At 45.1% G+C, this 17688-nt stretch overlaps 1 protein-coding gene across 2 annotated transcripts in view; it reads right to left on the bottom strand.

Annotated features, from left to right (window-relative positions):
- The window catches only part of LOC121573895 (poly [ADP-ribose] polymerase tankyrase-1), a 128268-nt gene that overhangs the window by 56729 nt on the left and 53851 nt on the right, over positions 1–17688 (bottom strand). For both annotated transcript variants that reach the window (XM_041886278.2, XM_041886279.2), the window contains exons 4-5: positions 6960–6996; positions 4342–4417 (exon numbers count right to left, since the gene is read on the bottom strand). In XM_041886278.2, coding sequence (XP_041742212.2) covers positions 4342–4417; positions 6960–6996 — 113 coding nt within the window. The remainder of the gene's footprint in view (positions 1–4341; positions 4418–6959; positions 6997–17688) is intronic.

Raw genomic sequence — 17688 nt, 5'->3', positions numbered from 1 at the left:
ACACAGTGGGAAGAACAAGTATTTGATACACTGCCAATTTTGCAGGTTTTCCTACTTACAAAGCATGTAGAGGTCTGTAATTTTTATCATAGGTACACTTCAACTGTGAGAGACGGAATCTAAAACAGAAATCCAGAAAATCACATTGTATGATTTTTAAGTAATTAATTTGCATTTTATTGCATGACATAAGTATTTGATACATCAGAAAAGCAGAACTTAATATTTGGTACAGAAACCTTTGTTTGCAATTACAGAGATCATACGTTTCCTGTAGGTCTTGACCAGGTTTGCACACACTGCAGCAGGGATTTTGGCCCACTCCTCCATACAGACCTTCTCCAGATCCTTCAGGTTTCGGGGCTGTCGCTGGGCAATACGGACTTTCAGCTCCCTCCAAAGATTTTCTATTGGGTTGGCCAAGAGGTTGTTGGCCAAGATCTCGCGATACATGGCCCCATCCATCCTCCCCTCAATACGGTGCAGTCGTCCTGTCCCCTTTGCAGAAAAGCATCCCCAAAGAATGATGTTTCCACCTCCATGCTTCACGGTTGGGATGGTGTTCTTGGGGTTGTACTCATCCTTCTTCTTCCTCCAAACACGGCGAGTGGAGTTTAGACCAAAAAGCTCTATTTTTGTCTCATCAGACCACATGACCTTCTCCCATTCCTCCTCTGGATCATCCAGATGGTCATTGGCAAGCTTCAGATGGGCCTGGACATGCGCTGGCTTGAGCAGGGGGACCTTGCGTACGCTGCAGGATTTTAATCCATGACAGCGTAGTGTGTTACTAATGGTTTTCTTTGAGACTGTGGTCCCAGCTCTCTTCAGGTCATTGACCAGGTCCTGCCGTGTAGTTCTGGGCTGATCCCTCACCTTCCTCATGATCATTGATGCCCCACGAGGTGAGATCTTGCATGGAGCCCCAGACCGAGGGTGATTAACCGTCATCTTGAACTTCTTCCATTTTCTAATAATTGCGCCAACAGTTGTTGCCTTCTCACCAAGCTGCTTGCCTATTGTCCTGTAGCCCATCCCAGCCTTGTGCAGGTCTACAATTTTATCCCTGATGTCCTTACACAGCTCTCTGGTCTTGGCCATTGTGGAGAGGTTGGAGTCTGTTTGATTGAGTGTGTGGACAGGTGTCTTTTATACAGGTAACGAGTTCAAACAGGTGCAGTTAATACAGGTAATGAGTGGAGAACAGGAGGGCTTCTTAAAGAAAAACTAACAGGTCTGTGAGAGCCGGAATTCTTACTGGTTGGTAGGTGATCAAATACTTATGTCATGCAATAAAATGCTAATTAATTACTTAAAAATCATACAATGTGATTTTCTGGATTTTTGTTTTAGATTCCGTCTCTCACAGTTGAAGTGTACCTATGATAAAAATTACAGACCTCTACATGCTTTCTAAGTAGGAAAACCTGCAAAATCGGCAGTGCATCAAATACTTGTTCTCCCCACTGTATACCCACCCACCCACACACACACACACACACACACACACCCACACACCCACCCACCCACCCACCCACCCACACACACACACACACACACACACACACACACACACACACACACACACACACACACACACACACACACACACACACACACACACACACACACACACACACACACACACACACACACACACACACACACACACACACACACACACACACACACACACACACACACACACACACACACACACACACACACACACACACACACACACACACACACACACACACACACACACACACACACACACACACACACACACACACACACATTTACATTCCGGACTCTGACACTGCTCGTTGTGATATTTCTTAATTTCATTATTTTTACGTTTGGATTATTTGCATATTGTTTTGTATTATTATGCCATTTAGCAGACACTTTTATCCAAAGCGACTTACAGTCATGTGTGCATAATTTTTTTTTAACGTATGGGTGGTCCCGGGGATCGAACCCACTACCCTGGCGTTACAAGTGCCATGCTCTACCAATTGAGCTACAGAGGACCACAGCTACAGTATTGTTTTCTAGGCATTATTACTGCACTGTTGGAGCTAGGAACACAAGTATTTCGCTGCACCTGAGATAACATCTGCAAATCTGTGTACGCAACCAATAAACTTGAATTTGTATCCATCTTTGGCAGGCTACTTCCACTAGAAAGTTGCGTTAATACTGAACTAACAATATGTTAGTTTTTATCAACATCTACTATAAAAACTGCTGAGTGTGTTTGAAATCTGCCATTACACAACTCATTTAGTAGGAGAGTGGAGGTGCTATCCTCAACTGTGGCCCATCCAAGCATTATGATTACCTTTCAGCAGACAGAGGTTCCACAAATCCTCTCATTTCCAGTCAAAGGTCAGTGAGAAGGGGATGCTGCAGGCTCAGGTAAAGGTCTGTGAGGAGGGATGCTGCTGGATCAGGCAAAGCCTCTTGGACTGACAGATCACATCCTGCAGCTTTACCGGAGATCAGAACAGACCTCTAGTCTAACTGACACCTGTAACCTGGCTTGGACATTTAGAGGGCCACTTATCCCCCTCCTCACTCTGTTCCACTTGTGTTCACTCAAAATTACTACCTCCACTATCCTGCCCAATTACTACCTCCAACTTTTTAAATTGTCTCTCCTCTCTGGGTAGGTTCCCGGTGCTTGGAAGGCAGCCACGTCTCTCCTCTCTGGGTAGGTTCCCAGTGCTTGGAAGGCAGCCACATCTCTCCTCTCTGGGTAGGTCCCCAGTGCTTGGAAGGCAGCCACGTCTCTCCTCTCTAGGTAGGTTCCCAGTGCTTGGAAGGCAGCCACGGTATGTTCTTTATTTACAGGGGGAGATCAAGCTGATCCTGACTGTCATAGTCCAATTTCTTTCTTGCCCCGTTTATCAAAAGTTGTGGAAAAACGTAATAATCAACTGACTGGCTTTCTTAGTGTCTATAGCATTCTCTCTGGTATGCAATCTGGTTTCCGCTCAGGTTATGGATGTGTCACTGCAACCTTAAAGGTCCTAAATGATGTCACCACTGCTCTTGACTCTAAGCAATGTTGTGCTGCTATCTTTATTGGACTTGGCCAAAGCTTTCGATACGGTACACCATTCCATTCTTGTGGGTTGGCTAAGGAGTATTGGTGTCTCGGAGGGGTATTTGGCCTGGTTTGCTAACGATCTCAAAGAGTGCAAAGTGTAAAGTCAGAACATCTCGTCTCAGCCCCTGCCTTTCACCAAGGGAGTACCCCAAGGCTCGATCCTAGGCCCCACGCTCTTCTCAATTTACATCAACAACATAACTCAGTAGGAGGCTCTCTCATCCACTTATATGCAGATGATACAGTCTTATACTCAGCTGGCCCCTCCCCGGATTTTGTGTTGAACACTCTACAACAAAGGTTATGCGGTTCTGTAGGAAGAATGCCATTCGGCCATCAGATTTGCCGCCAATGCTCCTTATAGGACACATCACTGCACTCTGTACTCCTCTGTAAACTGGCCATCCCTGTATACCCGCCGCAAGACCCATTGGTTGATGCTTATTTATAAAACCCTCTTAGGCCCACTCCCCCCTATCTGAGATACCTACTGCAACCCTCACCCTCCACATACAGCACCCATTCTGCCAGTCACATTCTGTTAAAGGTCCCCAAAGCATGCACAACCCTGGGTCGCTCCTCTTTTCAGTTCGCTGCAGCTAGCGACTGGAACGAGCTGCAAAAGAACACTAAAACTGGACAATTGTATCTCTAAATTCAAAGACTCAATCATGGACACTTACTGACACTTGTGGCTGGTCTGCGTGATGTGCTTTTGTCTCTACAATATTTTCCTTCATGATGTTGCCTGTGCCTAACAACATTTGTGCCATGTTTGTGTTGCTACTATGATGTGCTGCTGCCATGTTTGTGCTGCTACCATGTGTTGTTGTCATGTTGTGTTGTGTTGCTGCCATGTTGTGTTGCTGCCATGTTGTTGTCTCTCTTTATGTAGTGTTGTCTCTTTTGTCGCGATGTGCGTTTTGTCCTGCATTTTCTTTTTAATCGCAGCGCCCGTCCCCACAGGAGGCCTTTTGCCTCTTGCTAGGCCATCATTGTAAATAAGAATGTTTTCTTAATTGACTTGCCTGGTTAAATAAAGGTTAAATATGTTTTTATTTTTTATTGTCAAGTATAGGTCAATGACTATTTAAAATGTACTTCATTTGATTGGAGCAATGGTCCATTCCACTATGACTTAACAATTGGTTTGAATATCATGGTTTAAGTGGAGATTGCTTTAGTAACAGTGGTGTGTGTGTACAGACTGAGCGCGCTCTTACCTTGCGGCCGTCGCTTGCGTGGCAGTTGACGTTTAACGGAGTGAGCAGGGCCATGAGCTTCTCTTCATTTCCACTCCTGCAGCGGAAGAAAACAGGGTCCAAAAAAAGAAAAAAGATACCATGCCCTGCGTTAGATATATCCGAACGAGTGAGCGAGAAAGAGGTAGAAAGAGAACGGTAATTGGAGTAGTATCTTTAGATATCTTTTCAGTTTCTTTAACTAAAAAAGGAAAACAACAAAAGAAGAGGCAAGGAAAGTGGAAAGCTTTGCCCAAGGGAGTGTTCCAAAATGGACAGAACAGAGACCTAAAGAGCTTCATGTCTGCAGTCTAACCCAGGCCAGTAACTCTGACTACACTGGTCAAGAAAGATTGTTAGATAACAGACAACAGTGAAAAACACTGATGCAGTGTAAATTCTTTCCTTATCCCAAAATAGATATTTCTTCTTAGCCAAAGGCTATGCATGGCTGTAGAGAGATTCAGAAACTAGGCCTCCGGATATCCAAGTCAGCATCTCCACTCTACCTGCTGTGGAGGTTTTTCCTGTGTTATTCTACTCTTCCATCCCTGAACACAACAGGACCTTACACACACTAAACAGCCAGTCCTAAAGTCTGATGCAGCGTGATGGTCCATGGTGGTCAGGAGCCATGTGGAGCTTCAGCATCTCCTGCCAGGGTCACTGAAGCCAAGGTCCATCCTCTCCGCTCCCAGTTCTCAGTGTGGCCATACGGCACTTCCCAGAGCCCGGGTAAAATACAGTCCTGAATATGGACGGACAACAGAGCAAACTCCAGTAAGGCCCTACTTCTGTGCCATGTCAGGGAACTTCTCCTCCTCATTCTCCTCTGTCCTCATGTCTCTTCACCCTTTGGGTGGTACCAGCAGCACTGCCGCCTGTTCTGTTCTGGATCAGAGCTGCCGTGCCAGCCAGTCTTAATGTTGGCATGCTCTGGGAGTTTATTTATTAGGGATGTCCGCTGCCTCCTGGGGATGGTGCCCAGTGCCCAGGCATGGTGATGGGAGGCCCAGTCAGGATGTGCTACCATGGCAGCGAAGCCGGCCAGTCACTGCATTACCCAGATGACATTGCTAAAGGCCGTCAGAGAAAGGAAGAAAATGGTTTTTCTTCTCTTTCTCCTCTCTCGCTCGCCCTGTATCAAGCTTTTGCTAAAGTCCCTTTCCGCGAAGATGCATTCATAGCCAGTGGCTTTGCTTTCTTCTGCACGTCTCTTCTCTTTCTCCGCTTCTCTTCTCCTTCCGACGGTAAAGAACTGGCCTTAAGTAAAAACAAGAGATCCTTCATTTAGATGCACAATAGCATCCCTAGGTTTAGCATAGAGCTGCTAGGGAGAGGCGAGTGTGTGTGTGTTTCCTTCCCTCTATGATAACTGACATCTCAGAAGAGCCTTATTCCTTACTGTAGAATAATCAATACCAGGCCTTGTCTTCATTAGAAGTGCTGAAAGCCCTGGCTGGAAGGAGCTCCATACAGTACATTACATAGGCTTGTTATGGACAAAGTGTGTGGTACATTACATTATCCTCCATGGCAACCCCTCTGATCATGGTTTCAACCGGCCAACAGCGCTCCCAGATAATGAAGTCAGAGTCTTTATAGTTGCCTCCATTTATTCCCCCAGAGCGCATTCTGATTGAGTCATCAAACACCGATTTCATGTAGTCTAGTAGGGTCTGGTGCCGAAGGGCCAACTCCAGGCCAGAACCAACATAAAGGCAGCCACTTCAGTATAACGAGCTGAATGTGACAGACATGCCTTGCTCCACAGAACATGCTGGGTGGCTCACAGCACTCCTCTGAACTGTAACAGCCTTTTGTTATGCTGGGGCGTCCATTGTGGAAAGGAAACTGTGTCTATGTGGGGTGACCAGAACAGCCATTGTGGGGTAGCCTGTGTGTGTCCTTCATTTGTAGGAACAAAAGACAGAGAGAGATCCCCCTCATGCTTGTAGTGGACATGACAGGAGTTCCCAGTGGGCAGATGGAGTTCCCAGTGGGCAGATGGAGTCAGGGTGCAGGGCAGGCAGCAGAACAGGAGCAGGGAGGACGTTGGGAGGGAGGGAGCACAGAGCAGGAGACCAGGGAATATCTCCGCTGTTCAGATGACAGCAGAGCGATGAGGATGTCTCGTCTTCCTCTTCCTCTCTCTGAGGGCTTCACTCCTCCTTCCTAGGGTGCACCTCTTCCGGGATGTCTGTGTGAACTATGAACCCACTGGCCCATCCGAAATATCTATCCACCACGTTATCGGCAATGTTGTTTCATCAGTCATAACAGCCACGGAGAGAAAAGATAACCCCTCCTCTGAATCAATGCTGCCTCAGGGCCAGAGGGTCTCCCCAGCCCTCTGTCATTAACCCTCTAATTATCCCCTCTGGTTCCACTGTGGGTCTCTGGTCACACACACAATCCACGTGCACATCCCTTCACCATAACAACCCTCGCCGTGCACCAGCCCTCCCAAACCACATGCACAGCCCTTTCACAACACCTGTCTGCTAATGACGGAGGGGAGGAGGAGAAGGGAGTTAGAATACAGGAGGTAGGGAGAGACTGAGGGAGGATGAGAGGGGAGATTTAAAGCTTGTGCTCACCTAGCTGCCTCCAGGAGTTCGTCCTTCTTGTATTCACCTAAATGGTTGCAGAAATTCATAGTGTCAGAGACGGGCAGGGAGAGAGACGCACAGCAGCAGCACAGAGCCAGAGTCACAGCCGAGAGAGAGGCAGCTACAGCACAGAGAGACGGGGAAAACACACACGCACTGTGTGGGAGAAACAGACACACACACTCACTCAATCACACACACCACACAAACGGTTCAGCAGAGCACCCACACATCAAGACAGACAGCCTGCCTCAATGCTTGCCTATTTATCTCTCTCCTTATGGCTCTCTCTGTGCTCTCTCTCTGTCTGATTTCTGTGCTCTCTCTCTCTGTGTCTGTGTTTTCTGTGCTCTCTCTCTCTGTGTCTGTGTTTTCTGTGCTCCCTCTCTCTGTGTTTACTGTGCTCTCTGTCTGTGTCTGTTTTCTGTGCGCTCGCTCTGCGCTTTCTCTCTGCGCTCTCTCTCTCTCTCTTTGCGCTCTCTCTCTCTCTCTGCGCTCTCCCTCTCTCTCTCTCTTCGCTCTCCCTCTCTCTCTCTCTGCGCTCTCTCTCTCTCTCTCTGCGCTCTCTCCGTTTTCTGTGCTCTCTCTGTTATAAAAGGTAAAGTAAAAACCCAAACCGGTCCGTGCATCAATACCGGTATATAGTGGTATATAGTAAAATACGGTATACTGCCCAGCCGTAGGGGAGGGGTTTGCCTCTTCATCAACAACAAATGGTGTGCCGACTCGAGAGCAGTGTAAATCTCAACCCATTGTTCAACCGTCTTGGAATACCTGATGGTCAAATGCTGACCCTTCTACCTCCAGAGGGAGGTTCCAGCTGTTATTGTGACTGTTGTATACACTTCACATCAGGACAAGAACAATAACAAGCTGGCACTTAAACTGTACGAGGCTATAAACAAGCAGGAAAACTTGTAACGGACCGTCTCTCTCTCTCAGCGCCCACCACTTTGGTTGATGTTGCTGTGCAGCCTGTGGACAGCAGCAGCATCATCATCATCAGACAGCTGGTAAATTGAAGCATATTCTTGTTCCAATCCTCCTATTAAACGCCTCACACACACAGCCAACCAACGCCACCCCTTCGCTCTCTCTTTCTCTTCCCTCTTACTCCTCCTGTTTTTCTGTTAGCACAGGAAGAGTGGTTGTCTTGATAACACAAGGGAAATATATCAAATCAAACTTTATTTGTCACATGCTCCGAATACAACAGGTTTAGACCTTACCGTGAAATGCTTACTTACAAGACCTTAACCAACAATGCAGTTCAAGAAAGAGTTAAGAAAATGTTTAACAAATAAACAAAAGTTAAAAAGTATTAAAAGTAACACTAAAATAACAATAACGAGGCTATATACAGGGGGTCAATGTAAATAGTCCGGGTGGCCATTTGATGAATTGTTCAGCAGTCTTATGGCTTGGGGGTAGAAGCTGTTAAGAAGCCTTTTAGACCTAGACTTGGCGCTCCGGTACCGCTTACCGTGCGGTAGCAGAGAGAACAGTCTATGACCAGGGTATCATCCCACCCTCATCCTCCATCCCCCTGCTCTCAAAGCCCTAACCCCTCCGCTACAGTCACAACAAATTCCATCCCCCACTTTCCTCAATCCCCCTCTCCGACACCCCTTCCTTTCATCCCCATCCCCCACGTTGTGCTTTCTCTGCCAAGATCTGAGGAGACTGAGGAAGGAGCGGGTGAACAGGGAGGAAGAAAGGATAACATGGTGGAAAGAAAAAGGGATGATTATGGGTCCTGAGACAACATGTATGAGACAACATGTATGGCTTTGATACAACAAGACTGTGGGGGTGCTAAACAGAGAGTACACAGTGGCAGAACACCTGACCACTGTGACTGACCCAAACTTAAGGAAAGCTTAGACTATGTACAGACTCCGTCAGCATAGCCTTACTATTGAGAAAGGCCGCCGTAGGCAGACCTGGCTCTCAAGAGAAGACAGGCTATGTGCACACCGCCCACAAAATGAGGTGGAAACTGAGCTGCACTTCATAACCTCCTGCCAAATGTATGACCATATTAGAGATTACACAGACCCACAATGAATTCAAAAACAAATCCAATTTTGATAAACTCCCATATCTATCGGGTGAAATACCATAGTGTGCCATCACAGCAGCAAGATTTGTGACCTGTTGCCACAAGAAAAGGGCAACCAGTGAAGAACAAACACCATTGTAAGTACAACCCATATTTATGTTTATTTATTTTCCCTTTTGTACTTGAACTATTTGCACATTGTTATAACACTGTACATAGCCATAATTACATTTTTAAATGTCTCTATTCCTTTAAAACTTTTGTGAGTGTAATGTTTACTGTTAATTTTTTATTGTTTATTTCACTCTTGTTTATCAAAATTATTTCACTTGCTTTGGCAATAAAGCCCTTTGAATTGAATTGAATTGAAAGAAAGTGAGCGAGGGAGAGAGCACAAGACTCAGAAAAACAGTATCTTAAATTGGAGGAGTCCTTTGTTTCCATTCCAACAGCAGGGGATGTGGAGACAGGGAGGGAGGCTGCCTGATGTTAAGATCTGAACACACAGAATACATCCAGGGGTCGGAGGGGGGATCTCCTGGGGCTGGCTGGGGTTAGATGAGTCTATGGCTGGGATAGACTCCCATACAGACAGAGGGGCATTAACTCACAGACACATGAGCAGTAAGATCAAACAACCCCCCTCCTCCCCTGGGATAAAGCAAGGTGAGACACACACACACACCACCCTTCTTCACCCTGTGTTGTAAGTGATGATGCCCCTTCACTCAGTAACCCTCCCTGACATTTGATTGGCAGCTGACTGGGACCGAGAGATAGACTGACTGGAATGGCCGGACCCCAGAGGGCAGTTAATGGAGGCCATAAATTACATTGTGTTTCTATCTCAAAGTCCTCTGTTGGGGAGTAGGCTGTGGCTGTGTGTGTGTGTTGGGGGAACGGGTTGCCTCAGTCAATACCAATCACGGAAGTACATCTCATCTGATGCATGCGGTGCTCCCATCCATCTTTGCCAGGGCAGAGCAGTGGTTGCCTGCCTTTGCTGTGAGACAGACTGACTGCACTCAGACTCAGAGGAGATCATTCTAACAGATATGACATTATTGACAGGACAGAGAGGAACTGACGAAACACAGCAGATGGCAAGGCTTCAGAGACCATTAACTACAGTCTGGCTTTAGATGCTGGCTCTGGCACGCTCTGCATGATGCCATCACAATCACTGTTGCTACACACAACAAAACCAGTGGGAGATATGGGTGCGTCAAGAATTTCTGGCAAAACTATCACAACGCTGTCTAACTATTGCCTTACCTCCATAACTTGCTACATTTGCACACACTGTATATATATTTTCTGTTGTATTTTTTTTTGACTTTATGTTTTTTTACCCGATATGTAACTCTGTGTTGTTGTTTTTATCGCACTGCTTTGCTTTATCTTGGCCAGGTCGCAGTTGTAAATGAGAACTTGTTCTCAACTGGCTTACCTGGTTAAATAAAGGTGAAATAAAACATAAATAAAAAAAACTAATGGGATGGGAAACTTTACAACAAAAAGCAACCATAGTCTATGGAGTTTGTGCAATTGACTGTGTGTTGTGTGTGTATTCCCGACAACACTGCGGAATACAGGGAGACAGGGGAGGACAGGGTAAAAGCTCAGGACAATGCTCTCATCCACCTCTGCCGGCCTGCATACAAATCTCCCACCACAGAGCAGAGTGGCATGATGCTCTGTGCTGTGGACGTCCCCCCTCTGACTGCAGCACAGCAAGGTGACTCAGTGCTTCTTTCTCCGTCTTGGCCTAAATCCAATACTTCCAAAGTATACAGCAAATAAGGGCGTTATTGTCACCATAAAAGGTTAAAAAATACATGATTTCTTGGTAGGTAGCGATAGCTAGCGCTAGTCGGCTGTACCGGCGCCAAAACTCTAGTATCTTTTATCCTATAGCTTGTTCTCCATCTTCTTTATAAATAGTGAGCCAACATGCTTTCAGCAGTTTTATTTCCAGGACAGATCAAAAATAATGTTTATTATGGCTCTCTCGTCTCTCTGCAGCAGACAAAGTGAGCAATATGTTTGCAGAGCTGTCATAAAGGCAAAGGGTGGCTATTTGAAGAATCTCAAATATAAAATATATTAGGATTTGTTTAACACTTTTCTGGTTACTACATGATTCCATATGTGTTATTTCATAATTTTGATGTCTTCACTATTACTCTACAATGTAGAAAATAGTACAAATAAAGAAAAACCCTTGAATGAGTAGGTGTCCAAACTTTTGACTGGTACTGAAGTATCGTGATATCATATTGGGAGGTCCCTGTCAATTCCCAGCCCTAATTGTCACCACAGCTTTAAATGGTTTAAAAAGCATGATAGAGAGTTACATCCATGACAACATAGTAGAGTAGAGAGAGGGGCAAAGAAACATCAGAAGTGGAGTAAATATTGTAATTTCTCATCTGCCTCTGACTTGGGAGAGAACCTCTGTATGACTGAAATACGCAGCGTTGCCCTTGGTAACTAGCCAACACTAAATAATAAAGCGAGTGTGAGAGGCGGGGGGAACGTCACAGTGATAATGTAGACTAATAATAATAATAATAATATGCCATTTAGCAGACGCTTTTATCCAAAGCGACTTACAGTCATGTGTGCATACATTTTTTTTGTGTATGGGTGGTCCCGGGGATCGAACCCGTGCTCTACCAGCTGAGCTACAGAGGACCACAAGATGAAGATGTTCAATCTTAGTGTAATCTGATTTATTCAAAAACTGTGTTTTATAATTCTGACAGGGACAAATCACATAAAAGTAAGAAGACAGAGAAATCATATTATAGGCTACAATATGCTGTCTACATCCACAAAGGCTTCAAGTAAAAAATTCACAGAATAACCTTATGGATTATTAGGGCTGCCTAGGTCTTTCTCTCTCTCCAGGGTGCGTTTTCAAAAGACTTAAACGGTGGGTGGAATTTAATTGTTAATTTCCCAATGAAACATGTCACAACAATAAACTCCCAAACAAAACAATTGGATAAATCCCCCTCTCCACTATTTTCCCCCAGAGTCCGGAGCAGAGCAGCCTTTAAAGGGATACTTCGGGATTTTGGCATGAGGCCCTTGATCTACTTCCCCATGCTAGTAGATACGCAATGACTGAAGTCTATGGGTAACGCTAGTTAGCATTTGCTCGCCAAACTACCTCTTAACTTCCTTCATACTGGACACAGACATAAAAATGGTATCCACGAGTTCATCTGACTCTAGAGAAGTAGATAAAGAGTTCATTGCCAAAATCCCAAAGTATCCCTTTAACCTAGCTCATTAGGCCTATCCAACTCCTGCTTATCTGTCAGAGTCTCCTGCTCCGTGCTGTACTCTGCTTGGCCTACTGCACCATCCTCTTCCAGACTGGCACACAGCAGAGCAGCCATGTGGAAAACTAGGCAATTACAGCTGGATGATAATAGCCACTAAGGCCAACAGATATCCGGTAAGATAAAATCACTCCCTGTGCCATCACAGAGGGGAATAACAGGAGCCTCACTGCCCTCCCCGACCGCTGTGTGTTTCTCATCCGCATACGTGCGTGCCTGCATAGTGCGAACGTGCGCCTGTGTGTCACGGTGGACGACTCCGTATTAGTTCTGCCTGTCATCTTGGCCCAAACGTTAAGAGTGGAGGACAGGAAGGAAGGAATGTTATGAGTGGAGGACAGACGGGGACAAGGAAGGACTGTTTCCTGTGAAGAATATGCCTGTTCTCATGGCAACAGAACATAGACATTGTGCTCTGCCAGAGGAAGACTGAAGAGTGCTAGCTGTATATCTCAGGCCCGGTCCCTTTCATAACAGGGGACCAATCAAAAGGCAGTTGCCACAGTAATCAATGAGCCTGTCACTGATAAGGAGAAGGTTGATTTTACACAAACACACCTGCACTTTGGTATGCATTGTTTCTCCCTCTTGCACACACTCTCCCTATCAGACTCTCCAAAAAAGGTCCAGTTGCCAGGACCACAAATACAAATTCCACCTAGACACGGTTGCCCTAGAGCACACAAAAAACGATACCTACAGTGAGGGAAAAAAGTATTTGATCCCCTGCTGATTTTGTATGTTTGCCCACTGACAAAGACATGATCAGTCTATAATTTTAATGGTAGGTTTATTTGAACAGTGAGAGTCAGAATAACAACAAAAAAATCCAGACAACTCATGTCAAAAACGTTATGAATTGATTTGCATTTTAATGAGGGAAATAAGTATTTGACCCCTCTGCAAAACATGACTTAGTACTTGGTGGCAAAACCCTTGTTGGCAATCACAGAGGTCAGACATTTCTTGTAGTTGGCCACCAGGTTTGCACACATCTCAGGAGGGATTTTGTCCCACTCCTCTTTGCAGATCTTCTACAAGTCATTAAGGTTTGGAGGCTGATGTTTGGCAACTCGAACCTTCAGCTCCCTCCACAGATTTTCTATGGGATTAAGGTCCGGAGACTGGCTAGGCCACTCCAGGACCTTAATGTGCTTCTTCTTGAGCCACTCCTTTGTTGCCTTGGCTGTGTGTTTTGGGTCATTGTCATGCTGGAATACCCATCCACGACCCATTTTCAATGCCCTGGCTGAGGGAAGGAGGTTCTCACCCAAGATTTGACGGTACATGATGCGGTGAATTTGTCCTGTCCCCTTAGCAGAAAAACACCCCCAAAGCATAATGTTTCCACCTCCATGTTTGACGGTGAGGATGGTGTTCTTGGGGTCATAGGCAGCATTCCTCCTCCTCCAAACACGGCGAGTTGAGTTGATGCCAAAGAGCTCGATTTTGGTCTCATCTGACCACAACACTTTCACCCAGTTCTACTCTGAATCATTCAGATGTTCATTAGCAAACTTCAGACGGGCCTGTATATGTGCTTTCTTGAGCAGGGGGACCTTGCGGGCGCTGCAGGATTTCAGTCCTTCACGGCGTAGTGTGTTACCAATTGTTTTCTTGGTAACTATGGTCCCAGCTGCCTTGAGATCATTGACAAGATCCTCCCGTGTAGTTCTGGGCTGATACCTCACCGTTCTCATGATCATTGTAACTCCACGAGGTGAGATCTTGCATGGAGTCCCAGGCCGAGGGAGATTGACAGTTATTTAGTGTTTCTTCCATTTGCGAATAATCGCACCAACTGTTGTCACCTTCTCACCAAGCTGCTTGGCGATGGTATTGTAGCCCATTCCAGCCTTGTGTAGGTCTATAATCTTGTCCCTGAGAGCTCTTTGGTCTTGGCCATGGTGGAGAGTTTGGAATATGATTGATTGATTGCTTCTGTGGACAGGTGTCTTTTATACAGGTAACAAGCTGAGATTAGGAGCACTCCCTTAAAGAGGGTGCTCCTAATCTCAGCTCGTTACCTGTATAAAAGACACCTGGGAGCCAGAAATCTCTCTGATTGAGAGGGGGTCAAATACTTATTTCCCTCATTAAAATGCAAATCAATTTATAACATTTTTGACATGCGTTTTTCTGGATTTTTTTGTTGTTATTCTGTCTCTCACTGTTCAAACAAACCTACCATTAAAATTATAGACTGATCATTTCTTTGTCAGAGGGCAAACGTACAAAATCAGCAGGGGATCAAATACTTTTTTCCCCCACTGTACCTTGGCCTAAACATCAGCACCACAGGTAACTTCCACAAAGCTGTGAACGATCTGAGAGACAAGGCAAGAAGGCCCTTCTACGCCATCAAAGGAACATACAATTTGATATACCAATTAGGATATGGCAAAAAATACTTGAATCAGTTATAGAACCCATTGCCCTTTATAGTTGTGAGGTCTGGGGACCACTCAACCAAGAATTCACAAAATGGGACAAACACCAAATGGAGAATTCTCCTAAAACATCCTCCGTGTACAACTGAAAACAACAAATAATGAATGCAGAGCAGAATTAGGATGATTCCCATTAATTATAAAAATCCAGAAAAGAGCAATTAAATTCTACAACCACCTAAAAGGAAGCGATTCTCAAACCTTACATAACAAAGCCCTCACCTACAGAGAGACGAACCTGGAGAAGAGTCCCCTCAGCCAGATGGTAAAGGGACTCTGTTGACAAACACAAACAGACCCCCAGAACAGCAACACAATTAGACCCAACAAAATCCTGAAAAAACTAAAAGATTATTTCTTTCCAATGTGTCAAGAAATTTACAAAAATACTGAGCAAACTAGAATGCTATTTTGCCCTAAACAACGAATACACAGTAGCAGAATACCTGACCACTGTGACTGACCCAAACTTAAGGAAAGCTTTGACTATGTACAGACTCAGTGAGCACAGACTTGTTATTCAGAGGCCGCCATAGGCAGACCTGGCTCTTAAGAGAAGACAGATTATGGGCCCACAGCCTACAAAATGGTGGAAACCGAGCTGCACTTCCTAACCTCCTGCCAAATATATGACCATATTAGAGATTACACAGATCCACAAAGAATTTGAAAACAAATCCAATATTGATAAACTCCTATATCTATTAGGTAAAATACCAGTGTGCCACCATAGCAGCAAGATTTGTGACCTGTTGCCACAAGAAAAGACCAACCAGTGGAGCACAAACACCTTTGTAAATACAACCTATATTTATCTGTTTATTTATTTTCCCTTTCTTACTTCAACTATTTGCACATTGTTACAACACTGTACATGGACAATAATATAACATTTGAAATGTCTATATTCTTTTAAAACTTCAGAAATGTTTACTGTTATTTTCAGATTGTTTATTTCCCTTTAGTTTTTTGTCCATTTCACTTGCTTTGGCAATGTAAACATACACTACACATACACAAAAGTATGTGGACACCCCTTCAAATTAGTGGATTTGGCTATTTCAGTCACACCCGTTGCTGACAGGTGTATAAAATCGAGCACACAGCCATGCGATCTCCATAGACAAACAATGGCCTTACTGAAGAGCTCAGTGACTTTCAACGTGGCACTGTCATAGGACGCTACCTTTCCAACAAGTGAGTTCGTCAAATTTCTGCCCTGCTAGAGCTGCCCCGGTCAACTGTAAGTGCTGTTACTGTGACGTGGAAACGTCTAAGAGCAACAACGGCTCAGCTGCGAGGTGGTATACCACACAAGCTCACAGAACGGGACCGCCGAGTGCTGAAGCGCGTAAAAATCATCTGTCCTTGGTTGGAACACTCACTACCAATTTCCAAACTGCCTCTGGAAGCAACGGCAGCACAATAACTGTTCTTTGGGAGCTTCATGAAATGGGTTTCCATGGCCGAGCAGCCGCACACAAGCCTAAGATCACCATGCGCAATGCCAAGCGTTGGCTGGAATGGTGTAAAGCTCACCGCCATTGGACTCCGGAGCAGTGGAAACACATTCTCTGGAGTGATGAATCACGCTTCACCATCTGGCAGTCCGACGGACAAATCTGGGTTTGGCAGATGCCAGGAGAATGCTACCTGCCCGAATGCATAGTGGCAACTGTAAAGTTTGGTGGAGGAGGAATAAATGGTCTGGGGCTGTTTTTTCATGGTTCGGGGTAGGCCCTTTAGTTCCAGTGAAGGGAAATCTTAACATTACAGCATACAATTAAACTGTAGATGGTTCTGTGCTTCCAACTTTGTGGCAACAGTTTGGGGAAGGCCCTTTCCTGTTTCAGCATGACAATGCCCACGTGCACAAAGCAAGGTCCATACAGAAATTGTTTGTCGAGATCGGTGTGGAATAACTTGACAGGCCTGCACAGAGCCCTGACCTCAACCCCATCGAACGCCTTTGGGATTAATTGGTACGCTGACTGCGAGCCAGGCCTAATCGCCCAACATCAGTGCCTGACCTCACTAATGCTCTTGTGGCTGAATGGAAGCAAGTCCCTGCAGCAATGTTCCAACAACTAGCGGAAAGCCTTCCCAGAAGAGTGGAGGCTGTTATAGCAGCAAAGAGGAGACCAACTCCATATTAATGCCCATGATTTTGGAATGAGATGCTCGACAAGCAGGTGTCCATATACTTTTGATCATGTAGCGTAAATAGGCAATAAACAAGGACAAAGTCTCACTTCAGTAGACTTTCGTTTCAAGTAAATTAGAGCAACTTTTATTCCTGTTCGCAGCGCTTCTAAAAATGAATATTTCCCTCAGATCTTCACATGCGCACAGCACCCAGCCAGGCAGTGTTGCAGCGACAGGTGGAATAGGCTATATAGGATTCATAGTTCTTTCACTTTGTGCGATTAATTTACCAGATATGAAACAAAACTGCAGTAATACTTTGAAACAGCTACTGCAGCATTTATTTTACTATAAATGTGATCACACTTGACTATTTTTATTCACAATGCTCGCACTGTCAAGCCCTGACCATCCGCCAACGAGGCTAGTGAAATAGACATCTTACCCGCCAATGCCAAAATCTACCTGCAATTTTAGGCCCTGCAGGGGACTCTAATTAGATGTTACATTCCATGTTTTCTTACCTCATGTATTTAGCCAGCTAGCTAACATATTCATGTTTCACCTATTCCTCTCTAATTTAAGATACCATTGCACAAACAATATGCTTATCTAGGCCTACACCAGCACTGGTACCAGGCTGTATTAGCTAGCTAGGTTTGCGCTGACTCTTAGTACATTTAGCAAGCTAGCTAGCCAGTTAACTA

The sequence above is a fragment of the Coregonus clupeaformis genome, chromosome 9 (genome assembly GCF_020615455.1).
Source record: "Coregonus clupeaformis isolate EN_2021a chromosome 9, ASM2061545v1, whole genome shotgun sequence".
Lineage (NCBI taxonomy): Eukaryota > Metazoa > Chordata > Actinopteri > Salmoniformes > Salmonidae > Coregonus > Coregonus clupeaformis.
Note: the sequence above shows the minus strand (reverse complement) of the source record. Positions and strands in the feature narration are given on the sequence as shown.